General features: G+C 40.9%; 3 protein-coding genes across 4 annotated transcripts in view; 2 read left to right on the top strand and 1 right to left on the bottom strand.

The window, feature by feature from the left end:
• The first annotated feature begins 1,058 nt into the window (after window positions 1–1,058).
• mnx1 (motor neuron and pancreas homeobox 1) lies at window positions 1,059–3,837 on the top strand. The gene is made up of 3 exons (XM_086305162.1): window positions 1,059–1,636; window positions 2,283–2,443; window positions 3,084–3,837. The coding sequence occupies exons 1-3, from the start codon at window positions 1,141–1,143 to the stop codon at window positions 3,369–3,371; spliced, it is 945 nt and encodes a 314-aa protein (XP_086161288.1). The 5' UTR covers window positions 1,059–1,140; the 3' UTR covers window positions 3,372–3,837.
• A 1,740-nt stretch (window positions 3,838–5,577) lies between these two features.
• On the bottom strand, window positions 5,578–16,361 carry nom1 (nucleolar protein with MIF4G domain 1). The gene is made up of 11 exons (XM_086306429.1): window positions 14,995–16,361; window positions 14,777–14,889; window positions 13,271–13,466; window positions 11,086–11,409; window positions 10,842–10,952; window positions 10,407–10,577; window positions 8,410–8,531; window positions 8,180–8,312; window positions 6,701–6,832; window positions 6,491–6,600; window positions 5,578–6,117 (listed from the first exon to the last, which is right to left on the bottom strand). The coding sequence occupies exons 1-11, from the start codon at window positions 15,916–15,918 to the stop codon at window positions 5,940–5,942; spliced, it is 2,514 nt and encodes an 837-aa protein (XP_086162555.1). The 5' UTR covers window positions 15,919–16,361; the 3' UTR covers window positions 5,578–5,939.
• Window positions 16,005–18,285, top strand: part of lmbr1 (limb development membrane protein 1) — a 43,250-nt gene continuing 40,969 nt past the window's right edge. Inside the window, exon 1 of one of the 2 annotated variants that reach the window (XM_086306431.1) lies at window positions 16,005–16,347. In XM_086306431.1, the coding sequence (XP_086162557.1) occupies window positions 16,285–16,347 (63 nt within the window). In that variant the 5' untranslated portion in view covers window positions 16,005–16,284. The remainder of the gene's footprint in view (window positions 16,348–18,285) is intronic. The other variant, XM_086306432.1, reaches the window with a different exon arrangement.

The following is an 18,285-nucleotide window of genomic DNA, read 5'->3' as shown; positions in this document are numbered from 1 at the left end:
CCTCATCACATTTTAAGGCTTTCAAATGCAAAATTTGTCGATGCCTCCTTGTTGATTTTTTAAAAAACATCAAACCATCCGTATTATTCGTCACAGTTCAGGGATTCTATTTTTTAAGGTTACAATTAATAATAAGTTATAAAAATCAACAACGTAAACGCTACAAGCAGAGACGCATGGACCTAATTAATTCAGATGCATAGCGCCATTGTAACGTGTCGCTGTGCGTCAGTCACTTTCAGGTTTTGGAGCGACAGAAGGAGGGCTTTTACTTAAATTTCCCTGTTGGCCTATGTGGCTCACTTTTGCCTATGCAGTTTTTTCCCCCTGAATTTAATGGGTCACTGTTGTCAAGACAGCCACAAATCACTTCACGTGTAAGGTCTGAAAATTGAGTTGGCGTCATAATCCAACTCGACCTATGCGCTTCGTAATATCCCCCCTTATTATCACGGCTATCGTAAGTATGCTTTGTTTTGTTCTGCTTCGGCTAAACCATGTCCCGTCCTCAAATGAACCATGAAGCATGCAGGCCCAAAGACAGAGCTCACCTCTGGAAACGGAATTGTTCTATTTTTATCTGCTCTTGCAGTAGTAATGCGTGTATTCGCTCAATTCTAAGAAAACAGGGATTTTAATACGTGGTTTCTAATGAAATAATATATTTAAATATAAATATATATTTGCTGTCTTTCAAAGTTAAACCAATACTACCAGCTCACTTCTAATCGAAGAAGGTCCTGTATTTTATAAATAGTCACACTGGAAACATGCCAGCCTAAACCTGCTGCTGAAGAATTGCGCATATAAGCAAAATTAGCATCCAGCTGACCAAAAACAGAAAAATATTTCTGTCTGCATCGTTTTTTCCCTCAGTAATGGCAATATTTTATGGAAACAGTAACTCTGCCAGCGCCGTGCTTACAGCAGGGAGGCTTTGTTGGGTGCGCAGTGACGCTTCGGACAGCCCCCTGCCAGAGGACTGCACCAATCGCCTCCTTCTGACAGGAATTAAGTGTGACACGGAGTTCCTCTCACACACTCCGGATCCCATCATAACTTTAGAGAGGTGGGGAAACGGCTGTGGCTTCTCCTTCAGTCTGAGCAGCAGTGGCGAGAAGGACGCGCACCGGGTCACCGATGGAGAAATCCAAAAACTTTCGCATTGACGCGCTTTTAGCAGTCGATACACCCAAGGCGCAGACCTCGCCGCTGGCGCTTGTCACTTCCCTGTCTTCCTCCTCCTCCATCCCATCGTCTGGAAGTGTGGCAGCCGCGGAGCTGACCACCAGTGCCGATTCTTTACGCGCCGACACGCCGTCTCCGCCGAGGATTCCCACCTGCGGGTTGATTCCCAAACCGGGTTTCCTCAACAGCCCGCACAGCATGGTTGGATTACATCCGCAGAGCACGGCAGGGATTCCAGCACAGGCTCTCTACGGTCATCCCATGTACACCTACTCGGCTGCTGCGCTTACAGGCCAACACCCTGCCCTGTCCTACTCCTATCCACACGGCTCTCATCACCACCACACCAGCGATCCCATTAAACTGACAGCCAGCACCTTCCAGCTGGACCACTGGCTCCGGGTCTCCACGGCCGGGATGATGCTCCCCAAAATGTCTGACTTTAATTGTGAGTAGCAGTTTCATGACACAATATTTTGGCAATTTCAAATCCCTCACTTTGAGTAAAACCCCAAAATATTATTCAGCCCTTGGTTGTGGTGTAGTCTGCTTTATATCTTGTTTATCAGAATATCTTGAAGAGTAAAAATAATGCTGGCCTAGATGCCCATAAACTGTGATTTAACTTGGAAAAAAAGTTCGATTTGGGAATTTCTGGTGCACAATTTCTATCAGATATTATCGTCTGAAGGGAACTGTGCGTGACACACTGATGCTTTTTCATAGAGGAACTAAAATGGACAGATAATGGACAGTGGGAAAGTGGCAGAGGAGTGTGAAACCCACAGTCGACATGCTATTTGCTCACCAGATACTGCCTTTTTGTTTCTGCTCGTTTTAACAGATTTGCTCAAAACTGGGTGGCAAATAGCTTGTCTGTGGATGTATTGATGGCGAGACAAGCTTGCTGTTTGAGAGAACAAGGACGCATAATAAATAGCCTATACTGCCGACTCCTCTTTTTCTTTTCAAAGTATCCTCTTTGATGATTGTGAATATTTGAATATGATGGCTTTCTTTACATAAAATGCATGACAGAAATTGCTGAATGTGTGAAAGCTGACTTCTTTTTTTTAATATATATATTCATGCAGCTCAGGCGCAGTCCAACTTACTTGGAAAGTGCCGAAGACCAAGAACTGCATTCACGAGTCAGCAGCTGCTGGAACTGGAGCATCAGTTCAAATTGAATAAGTACCTGTCAAGACCAAAGCGCTTTGAAGTGGCCACCTCCCTCATGCTGACAGAAACTCAGGTAAAACATGACTGCACGACAGCACACACACACACACACACACACACACACACACACACACACACACACACACACACACACACACACACACACACACATATATATATATATATATATATATATATATATATATATATATATATAAAAACTAGAATTTTGCAGAATGATTGAAAGAGTTTGTGTTTAGTATTTGATATGAAAAAATATTTTCTAGCATGTATATGAATGATAACTTTAAGTTATGATAACTTAATTTTTCAACTGGTGTTTCTAAACTCTCAGAATGGAAATTCGGCTTTAAAAAAATCTTTTAACTTAAATTTTTTTTATATATATATATCGATTAAAGCTGATTTTACTATATTCTACAGATATTTTGAAACACTGCATTACATTTCAGGCGGAAGGATGACTGCAATACCCAAAAGGTCAATGTCAGGCGCACGGGTGACTTTTACGCGCCGATAGCACCTTCATTCCTGTGCTATTTTTAGTATTTTTGGAGAATTTTATGAGTTCATGCATAGGCTAATATTGCACACTGAGTGTGGTAGAAAATTAAAGGATAGGGAGAAGTTGACGATTTGTTGCCCAAGTTTCCTTCACACCAGTTTAAATCATTTATTCTGCCCTTTTCCAGGTTAAAATCTGGTTCCAGAACAGACGCATGAAGTGGAAGAGAAGCAAGAAGGCAAAAGAGCAGGCCGCCCAGGAGGCCGAGAAGCAGAAAGGTTCCAAGGGCGGCCAAGAGAAATCAGACGGACTCGAACAGTCGGATTATCACAGCAAGACGGACTCAAAAAATGGCAGAATAAGAGATTTCAGGGACAGTGACGACGACGAAGGCGAAAATTTCCTGTACAACTCGTCAGACTGCTCTTCGGACGACGAGAGGAATCACAACAGTGACATAAGTCCGCAGCCTTGAAGCTTGGAGCAAAAGGGCGAAGGCAGCGTTTTCCATTTCTAGTGACTCTGGGGGGGCTTTCGCTGTAAAATGCAGTTAGATGCATGTAATCCAACCTCTAATCACCTACTTGGAATTGTGGAGATTTTTGTTTTTGTTATGAAAATAATAAAATGTAGGTCAAGATTAGACCCTCGTGTCATAAACAAGCAATAAAGCAGAAGATTTGCGGTTTATATCGTGCAGCACCCGGCTATAGGTAAAACTGTGACGTAGCCTATTGCATGGTTATATGCAAACGCTGTAAACTGGCTCAGGATTTTGCAATATCCACCTGCTGTGATGGTTAGTTTATCAGCAATAATCTTTCAATTATATCCTATCCTATATCCCTTACACTTAATAGTGGCTCTTTTATTTTTGTTCTTTGTGATGTTTTACTTCCTCGGTGCCATATCACACTGGAAAAATGTTATGTTTATTTTTCTATCTGTATTTATAAAACGTACATATAATACATCTTACTTATAATACATCTGCATGCTAAATTATTGTTTAGCGTCTTGGCAAACAATGTGAAATAAAGTGTTTTGGGGTTTTTTTCCTATATAAAACTATTTTCTTTCTTGCAAACGCACTCCCTCTGATTTATGATTTTGCTCGCAGTGTGTTTCCGGACAGAGGCTTGTGTTTTCCTCCTTGCTCTGACAGGTCGGGTCATGGGAATTACTGTTAATAGCGCTGTCAGATCTGTGCAAACGTGCAGTGTGAGCAAACAGCAAGGAGGCAGTCAGACGGAGGAAACATTTCACACCACACTAGCAATGGGCTCGTATTAATAAAGCGTTTTAAAGGCGTGTTAAGCGACAAACATGGCTGCTCAGGCACTATTTTCAGTACTGAAATCATTCAAACTCATAAACTCAGCTTAACAAAATATAAATAATTGACTATTGACCTCACAGGATGCGCGTTTGTGGAAAATGGGCAGTATTGGTGCAAATATTTTGAGCAATAATAGTTTAATAATAAGAATATATTCTAATCCGTGTAACATCTAAATTCCATGAGCTAACAGCTATAAATTGTAATCATAGATCATATATATATATATGTGTGTGTGTGTGTGTGTGCAGGCCAAATAATCTAGCGCCTAGTTTTTGGTGAAAATGAGTGGACACCCTCAAATCTCACCGACTGCTAATGTGTTGATATCTAGCCTGACCCTCTTTCAGACAAACCACGTATTTTATTATATTATGTATATCTCAATTAATCCGACTTGGCCTCTGAGGCAGTTTAATAATCCTCGTGTGCGCGCTTTTACGCATGGCTCTATTTCCAGAAAGCAGGGCTAGCGGTGATTTGACGCGTTATCATTTCCTCCGCAGTCATCAGCGTTAATCTATAGCAGGGTCTCACTGATTATGTGCCATTTGTATAGGGATTACTGAAGGATCTGTTAGTTATCTTCTGCTGTTTGCTTTAGCAGACTAAATCAAAGTTCAGCTGAGGGTCAGACCCACACACCAGGTGAGGCTGAAGGAAACTCTCCGGCTCATGGTTGCAGACAATAGCCAGTGTATGGAGTGCACAGTGAGCCTATTGATCCCATTATCTCCACCTCAGCAGCCAAATTCTCAAGCTTTTCCACCAAAATTCTCAACTGACTGAATTGATGAAGTAATTGCGCTCTCTAAAATTACCTGAGACAGCTCGCAACATTTCCCCCGGGTGACCTTAGTGTCCTATTCCTGACCTCAGGGTACTGCTCCGAAGTCTTGGATTGATTCAGGCCACACCAGCGGAGCTAATTAATAGGAGCAAGTATCAAATCTAGCAGATTGATGCTGCTATGCTTACAATGCGGAGAGGCACTGGTGTCAGCTAGCGAACAGTATAGGACAGATTCATGGCTCCAGGTCATTTCATTAAGGCGTGTAAACACCTCTCGGTTCTCTCTGCTCCTACAGCAAATATCCACAAAAGGATAGACATACACAAATATGCAGCAATCAGCCACGTTTAAGGCTGAAAAAGACCAGATTAAAAGTTGCTTTATCATGTGGAAGGTGTAAATAGACTCAGCAAAGCCCAGAAGAATAGACCCAGGTGACCAAACTGTGCAATATGAACTCTTGATGCACACTGCCTCCCCGAGGGCAGTCTCTGAAGAAAACGTAGACAGACTTACGCCAACACAAAACAGTTCTTTTTCCACATAAAGGAGTTGAAAGTTAATTTATTGAGATTTTCTTTGACATGAAGGTACAGGACATTTTCTTTCATAACAAATATACAAGAGCATGAACATTATGTAATTATTTATTACAGTGGATTACCCTTTAAACGCTGGTGTGTGCCTGAGGGAATCAATAACTTTCAAATGTAAAAATCTTTCTTTATTGTACACAGACACACCAAGGCAAACTGCTAGATTTAACCACATCTTCTTCATTTCCTTGTTTCCTTTATAAGTAACACAGTAGGTTTGTGTTTTTGTATTAAAAGGTCTTCTGTTGTTCCAGTTCTTTTTGTTTTTTCATCACAGTCCATATTTTGAGTTTTTGCTGTGTGCGTTTCTGTGTTTTACAGTTTTAGCTTTGTCTCTTTTGCCTCCATGGCTTTGGTGGCGAGTTGGGCACGCTCTGACAGCAATGCTGCTTTCTCTGGTGCTCCCTGGGACAGGATGCTCTTCAGGAGGAAGTGGTCAATGAAAAGCTTCAAGCCCTCCCTCAGCATTCCTAGCTTGGGAATTCCTGAAATCCTGGCAGAAGGGAAACAAAAAGAGTCACAGTTGACTTTCAAGGTGTGAGCTAATAGCAGTTTATAGAAGGTGGATGGTACAGCCATGTGGTATAGCTCTAACACATCTATGCCCCAGTGCAGCCTCACAGGGCTTTAGTCATGGCTGCAGTTCTTAATTTTGTTTTTCTTAACAGAGGTGCACCAGCAGTTCCTGGCAACAAACTCTGTGTGATGTCCGACTGCACCGATGTGAAAACCATAGCTCTGGTGACTTTACAGGAAGAAAGAGTTCCATGCACTCTACAGAGACAACCTTTCTAAATCAAATGGAGAAAACCCTAAACTATCCCCTGCTATGTGTGACATCACTCTCCTGATGTTGTGCAGCTCACCTTCCAAATATGCTGGCCAGCTCCTCGGGCTCAGTTTCTTTCAGCAGTTTGGTCAGCACCTGACGCAAGAAGCGCACTGTGGGCTTATCTAGTTCCCCAAACTCTATTACCTAAAGGCACAAACAGCAGAGGTTAATGCAAAGAATAGGTTTAAAGATTTAATCTGTAAAATCAACTAAATACATGTAATATATACATAATATTAATTACTTTGAGAATGGAGAGTGAGAGGCATTTCCTCTGAAGGAAGCAGGTGACCAGCTGGACCAGATTGTTAAAGGTGCTGCTGGAAAGGTTGGGCAGCTCCCTGAACTTGTCCCAGAGGCTGAACTGGAAAGTCATCTATGAGAAAGGAGAGAGGGTTTGAAGGAACAATTAAATCCAGAAACACACATATCATATAGTATTGTGTAAAAGAACAGGAATAGTCCTTCAGGCTTCTTGAAGAACATTCAAAGCCCTTCTTTGGATATTAGCTGGCTTTTATTTTATTTTTCTGTCAAGATGAACCCACGCTGCTGCTGTGGAGGCCAATCTACGACCGATAGAAAAACACACAGTGGGACGTTATCTAGGTATGCGTTTTCTGCATTGACAGTGTGTTTGGGATCATTTTTATGCTGAGAAATGAAGCTGGTAGCAATCAGATGCTTTCCAGATAGTACTGTATAGTGGAGCAAAATCTAACATGACCCCTAACACCACTGAAAACCAGCTCCAAACCATTTTTTTTTCTTAAGAAGACGCCTTTTAGACACTGTTCATCTGCAGTATATAGTTTTTTTCTTAATGCCATTTCTTCTTTTGTCATTCACGTGTCCAGTTTACTTAAATTTTTAGGACACACTGCACATGATGCCTAAGTTTTTGGCCAATAGCGTTTTGTGATTCACCCCATCGGTGCGAAAAGAAAACTATTATAATCCTGTAAAACTGTTACCTTTGGCATTTCTGTAAATTCTACTAATGACAAAGAAATGGGAACAAATGATGCGTTTCTGCTTTTTTTATGCTTGAATGATTCATAAGCAAGTTTTAAGTGGGTTAAAAACACTTACAAGAACTTGACTGAAAATGAGTGAAAAAGCAGCCAATGACAAAAGATTCCCCAGAAAGCTCGGAGAACTATTGCTCAAGATCACTTTAAAATAAAAGACAAGTCTGGCTCATTGATGCAACACTATATCCGCAATACTGTCATCAGTGATTACCAAATTAAGCACCTTAAATAACCGACTCCTCTAAAGAGATAACCCTCTCATCGAGACCCAGTTTACATGTGAAAAGCAAACATTCCCACCAGCTCCGTTCTGGAGCTCTTTGATGAGGACAATGGTCACCAGTTTCCGATATGAGCTGCTGGCCTACATGACAGCAAAGTAGGAAGTGTGGTCTCAACGCCATTGTTTGTAATCACAGTTTGAGTCAAATCAGAAGCCAGAGGTGTCAGAGGCTCCCACACTGCAGAGGTGAACTGCAGGCCACACACAGATCACACACAGTTTGAGAGACCGGGTGGTCATATGCCCGTGCCAGGTAATTAAATCCCATAATAAACCCTTTTAAACTGATTATGCAAACTTACGAGACTTTTAAACTAAAATATAAGAAGGATTTACAGTATAATCTACCATAACCATTGATTGAACAAGCAGCACATGTCTTACATGGTTTTGCTAATAAGGCTACCTGGAAGCGACGGTCATGTGAGCAAAATTTCTCTCCCAGTATGACGTAAAAGGCGTTGAAGTTTTTCTCTTGGAGACAGCAGTCCATCAGAACATGAACAATCTCTCTCTCCTGCTTGTCCTTCAGACCCATCCTTTAAACATAGCAAATTAAAAATAAATAAAAATTTCAAATGGGCTAAACTACTCCAAAAACTGAAGAAAGAAACAGAGATGTGAGACGAAACAAACCTCAACAGCTTCTCAAATGCATCCAGGTAATCTTCACTGGTCATAAGCACACAGAAGATGTTCCTTCTGACATCGGTGTTCATCCTCTGTTTCCTGGCCAGCTCTAACACTTTGGCACTAAACTAAAAAAAAATAAAACAATGACAACAGTTATAGAACGATAAATGCTGCCATTACTGATGAAGCCATGCTTTCCTCGTACCTTATTTATTTGTTAATCATTGTCCCAACATAGCTGCAGGTTAAGACTTTGATGCAAAGCGGAAAATATATAAAAGGATTCAAATGGAGGGCTGTGATCATAGTACAGTTCCTGAAAATATTCTATAAAAAAGATAAACCGGCTAAATGTCGGACTCATGGGAATGTTGATGAACAGCATAGACGCAGAGTGGAAAGAAACTTGCTGCCTCCTTGGGGCCAACAGAGATACTGCTGCAGAAAAGCATTAATAAGAACTAAGTCCAGCCAACTTAGTGCAACTTACTTATTTTGAGTGCACGGTGCTTAGAATAACTTGATTTTTCTGAGTGAGCAATACTAAACGAATTAGTTCAACTGACATATGTCAATATAGATCAGCTGACATACATGACACATGCCAACTAACATATATGTCAGCTGACATATGGCCAATGTGTAACTTGAAATAATTCATTTAGTATTGTAACTGATATATATTGACATATATCTCAGTTGAACTAATTCATTTAGTATTGCTCACTCAGAAAAATCAAGTTATTCTAAGCACTGTGCGATCACAGAGAACAAGTTCCCCTAACTTGGCTATCTCAAGTCAACTAAGGCAACGAGTTTGGGTACTAATTTTTTGATTACTAGCAACTTATTCACGTTTACAGTGTCCAAATATGCTTAAGTGAAAGGAGGAAAAAATGTTATCTTAATTTGATCTGCCTAGAAGTGCACTAACGTTTTTTTAAGCACATGGCGAGGAAAATGGAAAAAAAAAAAATGGTGGCAACCATCAGGTGGTCAGAATTACAGTGTCAAAATGTACACATTACATATTAGCTGCAGAAGGAAAATTTTAAATCCAGGAACTGTTGGAACTGAAAAAAAAAATCTATTAGTTTTCTTCTTGGAAGCGAGTAATTTAAAGGGTTTATTGTGGTAGCATCATCATTGCTAGAATCTCCTCAGCTGTGCTCATGAGGAGGCCGTTCACTCCGAACATCGGGGTGTCCAAGAAAAACCTTGGGTTTGCACAGGGAGGCTTTACTGCTTCTTTATTAACTGTTCTCATGATCGAAGGAGCCAGAATGAAGTGGTGGAGCGGTTAAAATTCATGATAAACGCTGTCTCCTTTGCTTCTGCAAGGACAAAATTGACAGTTACCAAGTAATTATTCTAGGTAAATATTGTCTTATTCTGTTCATTGTCTTAACTGAACGCACACCCCAGATCTTACAAATAATATCCAAACTACTGGATGTGAAGCTACCTGTAAAACTGGTTATATCCTTGGATGTGTGTTTACTCTAGGTGAAACGATCCATTGCTTCATCAGTGAAGAACACGCCAAGGCCACACACGGAAGATGGAAAATGTCACCTTTGAAAGGATCTGCGGCCCTCTTAGACATCAGATCTGCTTCAAAATGATGATCCTTATAGGAATACGTTTAATTTCTAATTTAATAATGCTTCTGTCCAACTTGTTGTCTTTCATTTTTTTGTCATGAAAAAAAAAAAAAAAAAAATCAATATCCACCCCTCATATTGATCAGTTTTTGCTAACCAATACAATAATTCTTCTAAGGCATTAAGACAAACAGTCATTCTTTGAAAATCAATCAGTGCCTCCCACATGTTTTTCTACCATTTTTGAACACAGCAGACAGCCACGTTGAATTTTCATGGATATACACACATCTGAAGCAGATGTCTCACACTAATCCAGATGTGCTCCAGGCTGCCTAATTTAAACATGAGTGCTGCTATAATAATTTAATGTCTTCTGCAGCTCCGGTACTCTACCTGTCCTTGAGCAGGGCTTTGTTTTGTGGTTGTGTCCTCTTGCTTGCTGATCATGGGAGCGCCGCTCCACGATGAGCCGACAATCCACCAGCGGCCCACCTGCTCTGCTGCCAGGAGACTATCAAGAGAGACCCTCAGCTTCATGTCACTGCCCCCTGCGCTTCTGTGGATCTGAGCATCGCAAGGTGTTAGCCATGAGAAGACTCAGCTGGTTAACACCAGGTATATTAGTTGGTAATATTGTGACAGGATTCCTGAAGGTGTGAACTATTAAAGTAGAAGTTGAAGTCTATAAAAGTGGCACTCTGGGGCCACCTGGTGGTACAAGTGGAGGCTAAGAGAATGATTATTATGTTTAATAGGATTAAGTTCAGGCTTAGACTTATTTTTAATAATGCAGGTAATAAAATCAAATAAAATATGGCTTTCACCCACCAGACTCCGCTGCAGCTTCCTCAGTCTCTCCACAGGCTCGGGATCATAGCCAGGGATCTTCCTCATGTCATTGTTTTTCAATGCCATCATTGTTTCCAGCATGAAACGCACCTGAGGACGGGTTTTCACAAGTCAGAAATGCTTCTAAACTTGGTTGAGAAATCATGACACAGCATTGTGATCAGTTAGGAAATAAAACGTAATCTTGGTTTAAAAAAAACAAAATCTGATCTCATCTCCCTACCCTGGTTTGATCCTGAAACTTCGACCCCATATCGCTGGCCTTGCGTTGGGCTTCAGAGATGAGCTCCTTCAGAGCTAGAGGATCGTCCTTCCTCAGGGCGAAGCCGACATTCCTCAGCACAAACAGGACCAGCTCGATGTCCTTTTCTGTAAATGTTCCCACCAGCAGTTTTAGGATGTCGAAGATGAGGACGGAATGTACCACCTGGAAGTTATACAGGTGAGCAACGATGGCGATCAGGTTGTCGCACTCTTTGCCTCCACTCGGGTTCTTGTAGTGCTCGTCAAACTTTCGCACAACTGTCTCCAGAAAATGGGCTCCTACCTGCAAAAGGAGAGGATATATAAGATATGTGATCAACATGAGAGCAATATACAGCACTATGAAAAAGTATCTGCTTTTTTTCTGCTTTCCTGAATTCTTATTTCTTTACACATGCATTTTTCATGTGAAAGAAAATTTAATATGACAAAACACCTCGATCAGATTGAAGTCCAGACTCTGACTAGGCCACTCCAAAACCATCACTAGGTTTTTGCTGGTCTGTTTTGGATTATTGTCCTGCTGCAGAACCCAAGTGTGCTTGAGTATAAAGGCATGAACTGATTATGGCCAGTGTGTTTAATCTCAGCAGATTAATGATTTAATAAGAGGCTGCAAATACTTTTTCACCACATTTAGTTTAGATAGCATTATTTCCCTTAACAAATAAAATCATCATTTAAAAACTGCATTTTGTATTTTACTCGGGTTATCTTTGTTCAATATTAACATTTGTTTGATGATCTGAAACATTTAAGTGTGGAAAAATATGCCAAATAATAAAAAAGTGCCAAAAATTTAATATATGACAAGGTTTATAAACAAACCCAAATGTTTAAGCCAATAGCACATGGCTTAAAATATCAGCCTAATGTTTATAAAACTATATATAGTGCTACAGCGACTTCGACCAGGAGAAGATGTCGTCAGGTGGTGTTCAACTATTATCGGGTGTTTCTGAAAAACAACAGCCTCAGGTCGTTGGATCAGCAGTGATGGCCAGTCAGTGCCCATCTTCTCCTGGTCCCCAGTTACCCTCCTCCTGGTCCCCAGTTACCCTCCTCCTGGTCCCCAGTTACCCTCCTCCCTCTTATTCTAGAGCCAACAAGAAGCTCTCTCGGCGGCCTCCTCTAACCTATGGATGGCTGCCTTTTTATCTCTTCCTGTTATTCCAAAAGCCGTGAGTGTGTTCCACTCAGACTGTGCAGGGAACCCCATGCATCCTACTTGAACTGGGAATAGCCAGGCCTACCACCCTCTGTTCCCTCTGTAGCTTGTTGGTGATGGAAGGGCGTAATAAACTGAGCGGAGCAAGGCTCCAATCTCCAAAGTTCAGCCCAAGTAATCTCACTTCATCCAGGTTCCTTGTGAACCCAGTGCTTTTGCCCAGGACACTCTACCTTCCTCCTCGAACTCCCGGATCTCAGCTTGAACCATGTCTCTCCTCTGTCTTGGATCAGATTTTACCCATTACTGGAAGTGAGTGGATCCGAATCCCTGACGCCCCAAGCAGGGGTTGCCAGTAACTTCTCTCAATTTCAGCATACTTTCTGCTTGTGCCACTGATGTGCCTGCTTTTGCATCCAGCTATTGTAGTGACTCCTGTGTCAGTCACCTTGTTATCAGTCAAGTCTCTAAGGAGCATTACAACCCTGCACATTGCCACACTGAATTCCTCCACTATGGATGATAAACAAGAGTCTTTGTAGCATGCCATGCTGGAATAGCCAGACCTTAAATTTGCCTGGTAGGCCTGAGTTTAATATTTATGTTTTATGTCATTTAGAGAATGACGTAGACCAATCAAACTGACAGATAACAATCAGTGTTACAGATCCCCTTCCAATTTATTTAAAGGGTATTACTTTTCAACTGAGATGTGCAAAAGAAGCTAGCCAGTTAGAAAAACAGCCTCCTGTAAATAATCTAAGAGCTGATGTGAATCAGGTCAGTGGTTTTTATTTCTCACACACACCAGCAACCGTGTTAACGCTTCTATCTATGTACCAGATCTGAGCATCTCCACAAGTTTACAGGAAGTAAAACCAGCCTACAAGCCATATTTTAAATACCTCTGTGTCTATTTGAAAATTTCTGGCAGACCATAAACCTCAAATTGAGGGCTCAAAGGAGGGGGTCTTACCTCCAAGCCCACAGCATGATGGAGGATGCTGACAAGCAGGATGTGCTCCATCAGTAATCTGTCTGGCATCAGGGTCGGGGTGACGCAGGCTGCTAGCAGCAACTCTGTCAGGGTGTCGTTCATGTCCTTCCTGCTGGAGCTCATATACAGCTCCTCTAGCTGACCGCAGATGGATGACATGTTGGGCTCGCTCAACCTGAGGATGACAAAACAACAATGAACTGTGCAGAATTTAAATAACTTACATTAGTTTTTCCTATGTGTGGGAATTTAAACTACCTACTTCTTTCAGTACCTGCATCTAACTAACCAGGTAACAAGCAAGAGGCTTCCACTGAATAATTCCTGAAGTGATTAATTAATATTTTATAAAATGTTTGTTTGCTTCTAATAGTTGGTTGCAGAAAAGTCTCTGTATAAAACCTGGATTAAAATCCATCAAAATGACCCATTTATAAATTTAAAACCATGAGTAAGTATTACTAAACTAAGACAAACCACCTATGGCTCATATTCTACACTGGAGTCTGTAGGTGATAGTTAGAAAACACTTAAAAGCAAATAAAGTGCTGTATGAATGTGTGTAAACGACTGAACGTGGGTTGTAGTAAAGGGTTAGAGCTATACGAGTACCTGTCCTACCTATGCCTAAGATGAGCTTTGTAGGCTTCTATCAATATTCTCAGTTAGCTGTAGCCAAGTTTTACATTTTGTTTTTAAAAGGGGGAGGGGTGTTTTCAGCCTTTATTGGACATAACAGTCAAGAATACACAGGAAAGTAGGGAGAGCAGGGGGGAATGACCCTCAGGAAATGGACCAGGTCCAAATTGAACGAAGTCCCTGCAGCCTTTCGATATACGGGTCACCTGCTCAACCAGTGGAGCTATAACGTCGCACATCAGTTATTATTTAACTATTTTAGCTGTTATATGTTGTTGGTCCAAGAAGTCAGCGACAGAAAATTCGTTCTTATTTATGATCTAGGTCTCATTATTTTGGACAGTGATTGCAGTTTTATCATATCAATAGGTTCGGGCCCTCAGATTTGCTCAGTGTTTGCAACCCAGTCAGACCTCTCATGTCATCAGCTGCAGATCTTTTAAGCCTTCCCAGAGTTAGAAGGTGTGGTGAAGCTGCTTATAGGTACTGTGGTCCTGTTCTTTGGAACAAGCTGCTAGCTTTCATAGATTTGGTTCTTATATAGCACTTTTCTACTCTACCTGAGCACTTTATATATGCCTCATTCACCACTTTAAATTATTTCTATCTAACATTGACCCTCTGATGAATTCATCTGAGAGCAACTAGAGGTTTACATCTTGACCAACAATGCAGACTGAAGCAGCCAGTGATTGAATCACCAACCATCTGATTAGTAGGTGACCTGTTCTACCAGACATTTACAGCCATGTATTTAAAAAAAAAGACCCAAAATCAATTGATTCATATAATGAAATGTGCTATATAAATAAAATTCCCATTGGGGGATCGACTTCATTGTGTTACCTGTTCATCAGACCTTTCACGTTCCTCTTCAGTTTTTCTAGCTCAGCTTTGCGTTTATCATCTCCCATGTTACGCAAATGAGGTGGCACGTACTTGCCACTTGTGGAGGTGACCTTGACATTGTAAGAATTAGTTTATTATTAGATTAATAGATCAGTAAGCAAGATTATCTAATGAAGTGATAGAAACAACCAGATATTACATATATCTGCACTCACAGTCTCCGTTTTTGTATCGGGAGCGTCTGTTTCTTCCTCTGTTTCCCCTTCTTTTTCATCTTCTGAATCAGGCCCGCCACTATCATTAAGCCCCTCCTGGTCATCCTCCATTTCCTCATCTTCATCCGCTTCCTCTTCATTAGACATGTCATCATCTTCATCTTCACCGTCATCATCAATGTCATCATCGCTGCCTTCACTCGCCATCTCTCCTTCAGATTCCGGGTCCTCGCCTGACCCCTGAGAGTCATCTAGCTTTTTAAAGTTCTCTTTGGCTGTTTCCATGTCAACATCATCATCTTCATACAAGCCCACAGCTGATGATCCAGAGTCAAGCACCCCAAGGATGTAATCAAGTCCATCAGCCACAAAAGACTGAGGGAGACTTTTTTTGTTTTTCCTTTTATTTAATCCAAGACATCGCTCCAGCTTCTTTATTTCTCTGTCCTCTTGTTCATTTGCCTCCATAAGTGCCAATTTTCTTGTTTCCTGAAGCTTATTGACTCGCTTGCCTTTCTTGGAAGGAGGTGGTGTCTCAGACTTGTCTGACTTGTCTTTAGGCTCGCTTGGATGCGACTTCGACCCTTCCTTCTTTGTTTTCTCCATTTTCTTTTTCTGCGTGTGTGGTTGTTGATGCTTGTCAGCCCCTTTTTTCGGGTTTCCTTCATCACTTGGGGGCAGAGAGACGGTGTTTTTGCCCTCGTAGTGACTTTTCATTTTGGCTTTTTTCATTTTCCGCTTTTCCTTGCGTAGTTCCTTTCGACTCTTCTTTTTCACAAATCTCAACCTCTGGTCACTCTCCGCTTCTTCCGAGCCACCTTTGCTTTTAAGGAAAACATCCACTGCCTCCCTGTACTTCTGTAACACGGCATTGCCTTTCTTCTTATTCTTCGTCTTACCTTTATGCTTCCAGTTCCCTTTCATTTCTACGAATTCAACGGTAGCTAGCTTAGAGATAGCTTAGCCTGTAAACTGCTACAAGCACACAAAATAAAAGAAACTGAACTATTCTGATCATATAAATACCTTACAATGCACATGGGCCTCCATGAGGATGACCCAGAAACACGTGACCTTTCCCTTCCAGGGCAGCTGATGACGTATTTTATTTTGGGGCGGTTTTTCGGGGGTGGTTTACGTCGCTCCGATGTAAACTGTCTTTAACCAGTCAGAGCAGTCTATGCAGAACAGTATAGACGAAGCAGGAGGAGTTGCTACCCTGGTTGCTGTCAGTTGTACAGGCGAGAATGTAGGGACTCAGTAGCTTTAATTGTTCTTGCAATATGAAGAATGGAAGAAGACGATGTGACTATTAGAGAGCAGAATTTCCACAGCCAAGTTCGGGAGTACATCGTAAGTAGCGGAGCGGCTAGTCGAGCCTAGCTCGCTAACGGTTGCTAGCGTTAGCTTTGCCTGTCAGTTTGACTCGGCAGTATTCGTTTAAGCTTGATATTGTATTTTAAGACCCACTTAAAAAATGTAAAAAGAAACAATGAAATTTGATGCCCGGTTATGTCACACACCAAGTTGGGTTTAAATATAAAAAAGCGCGTGAACCCGCTAATTAACACGAGCTTCCGTTAACGCTAGCTGCCACCAAGTTAATCACAGGAGAACTTGGCTAACCCACTATATGATGTTATTTGGCATGTAAACATCCCCACGGTTAAGTAGAGGTATCTGTAACTGTGGCATTGACAAAATGTCAGGGTCCTGTCTAATTCAAGCTTTGTGTGTCGCATATGTTTCAAATCAGGATGAAGTGTTTATGTTCTCGCTGCTTGATGCTCCGTTTAAAAACCGTACACTTTTTCGCAGTCACCATATCAGATTTTTATCGCATGATATTGTCGTAATACCTGGTCTTTACATTTTATCGTAGAGTTTGGCTGCAAAGATAAGCTATACTTTATCTTTAAAGTTGGGTAATCTTTGTGTTACAGAAGCCACCATATGACACGTAATCTGTACAAACTAGTTTAAATTAAATAAATTAAAATTTAGTACAGAGTAACCGTATCAGATTTTGACTGCAGGTTTATCCTGCTCACCAGATGATATTGATAATTATAGTGATATCTTTGTGGAAAAATCCATCTTCACTCATGTGTTTATTAATATAAGTTATATTATACAGTGGTTTATTGTAGTTTTTTTAAAAGATAGAAATAACAGGAAAAATGCACCTGCTTTTGTTAAGTGAGGCATGAGGACTAATCATGATTACATTCATAGTCACTCGTCATAGCTCCATTTTGAGCATAAAACCTCTGTTTAATATGTTTTTATTTTTAAACACAGTACCATTATGTTCTTTTTACCTCCCAGCTGTAAAAGGCTGATGGGGTATTATCATCACCTGAGTGGGTAGATGTTGTTGACAAGCAAGTGTGTGACTGCGATAACTCAAGGCGGCATAGGAGTTTGAAATTAATACTACAGGTGTAGCTAAAAATCTCAGACAAGTTTGAATGTCAGTGACCTCAACCTCAAGGTCAGAGGTTAAGTTGTTTTTTGAAAATCTTGTGAAAGCGATAACTTGAGAAGAAGGTGGCGTAGGATTTTCTAATTGACACCATACATGTATCTACTAGGAGGCTGAGGGGTAGCACTGGCGTCCACCAGTATTTCTAAAAACGATCATCAGTCAATATCGGTGTAATGCCACATCCCAGTGTAGACCGTCCATCCATTTTCTTCTGATTATCCAGTACAAGGGGCGGGGTACACCCTGGAAATGTAACCAGTTTGTCTCATATGTCATTCACTGTGTAATTAGGGGTGATTAAATCCCATTATATGATCATTTAAAGCCTTCCTGCTTTAGTAGAATTAACATTGTTAATGTTTTGATAGTTATATCTATGCATTTTATGTAGAAGACCATTTTGTTGACATGTTACAGTCTGTTGAATTTGGCAAATAATATAAAGGTGATTTGTGACAATGCAATATGCATGTATGTTAGGTTCTTATCGGAGAGATGTTTCCCCACTGCAACGGTACATTCTGTCTTTCAAGAAACTATCTAATGCAATCACCAGCCATCTAAATTAAATTAGAGTTCAGTGGTCCCTGGGACCTAAAGGCTGCTTGAATAGTTACCAGTCAAGACTGTCTACTGACTTTTCATCCAAAATAAGGTTTTTATAAACGTTCTACCACTGTATTTGCTGTTGCAGATTTCTTCCATAGATTTCAAATTTGGATTTCCTTGAATGTCATATCTCTCTCGTTAAGTCTCTCTTTCTGTGTGTTAGAGACTGTCCATAGTAACTTTTAAGCTCACAA

Source organism: Aulonocara sp. 'chitande type north' Nkhata Bay, linkage group LG9, assembly GCF_057382095.1.
Source record: "Aulonocara sp. 'chitande type north' Nkhata Bay isolate Kocher_YH1m ecotype deep benthic linkage group LG9, A_spYH_male_GT1.1, whole genome shotgun sequence".
Lineage (NCBI taxonomy): Eukaryota > Metazoa > Chordata > Actinopteri > Cichliformes > Cichlidae > Aulonocara > Aulonocara sp. 'chitande type north' Nkhata Bay.
Note: the sequence above shows the minus strand (reverse complement) of the source record. Positions and strands in the feature narration are given on the sequence as shown.

Bases quoted from the DNA above. Each gene is read 5' to 3' on its own strand.
- mnx1 (XM_086305162.1), top strand. From the start codon at position 1,141: ATGGAGAAATCCAAAAACTTTCGCATTGACGCGCTTTTAGCAGTCGAT. The intron at 1,637-2,282 runs GTGAGTAGCAGT...ATATTCATGCAG, and splicing joins CAAAATGTCTGACTTTAATT to CTCAGGCGCAGTCCAACTTA. The intron at 2,444-3,083 runs GTAAAACATGAC...GCCCTTTTCCAG, and splicing joins TCATGCTGACAGAAACTCAG to GTTAAAATCTGGTTCCAGAA.
- nom1 (XM_086306429.1), bottom strand. From the start codon at position 15,918: ATGAAAGGGAACTGGAAGCATAAAGGTAAGACGAAGAATAAGAAGAAA. The intron at 8,313-8,409 runs GTTTGTTTCGTC...CTATGTTTAAAG, and splicing joins GCATTTGAGAAGCTGTTGAG to GATGGGTCTGAAGGACAAGC. The intron at 6,833-8,179 runs GTAGCCTTATTA...CCTTTCTCATAG, and splicing joins CACATGACCGTCGCTTCCAG to ATGACTTTCCAGTTCAGCCT.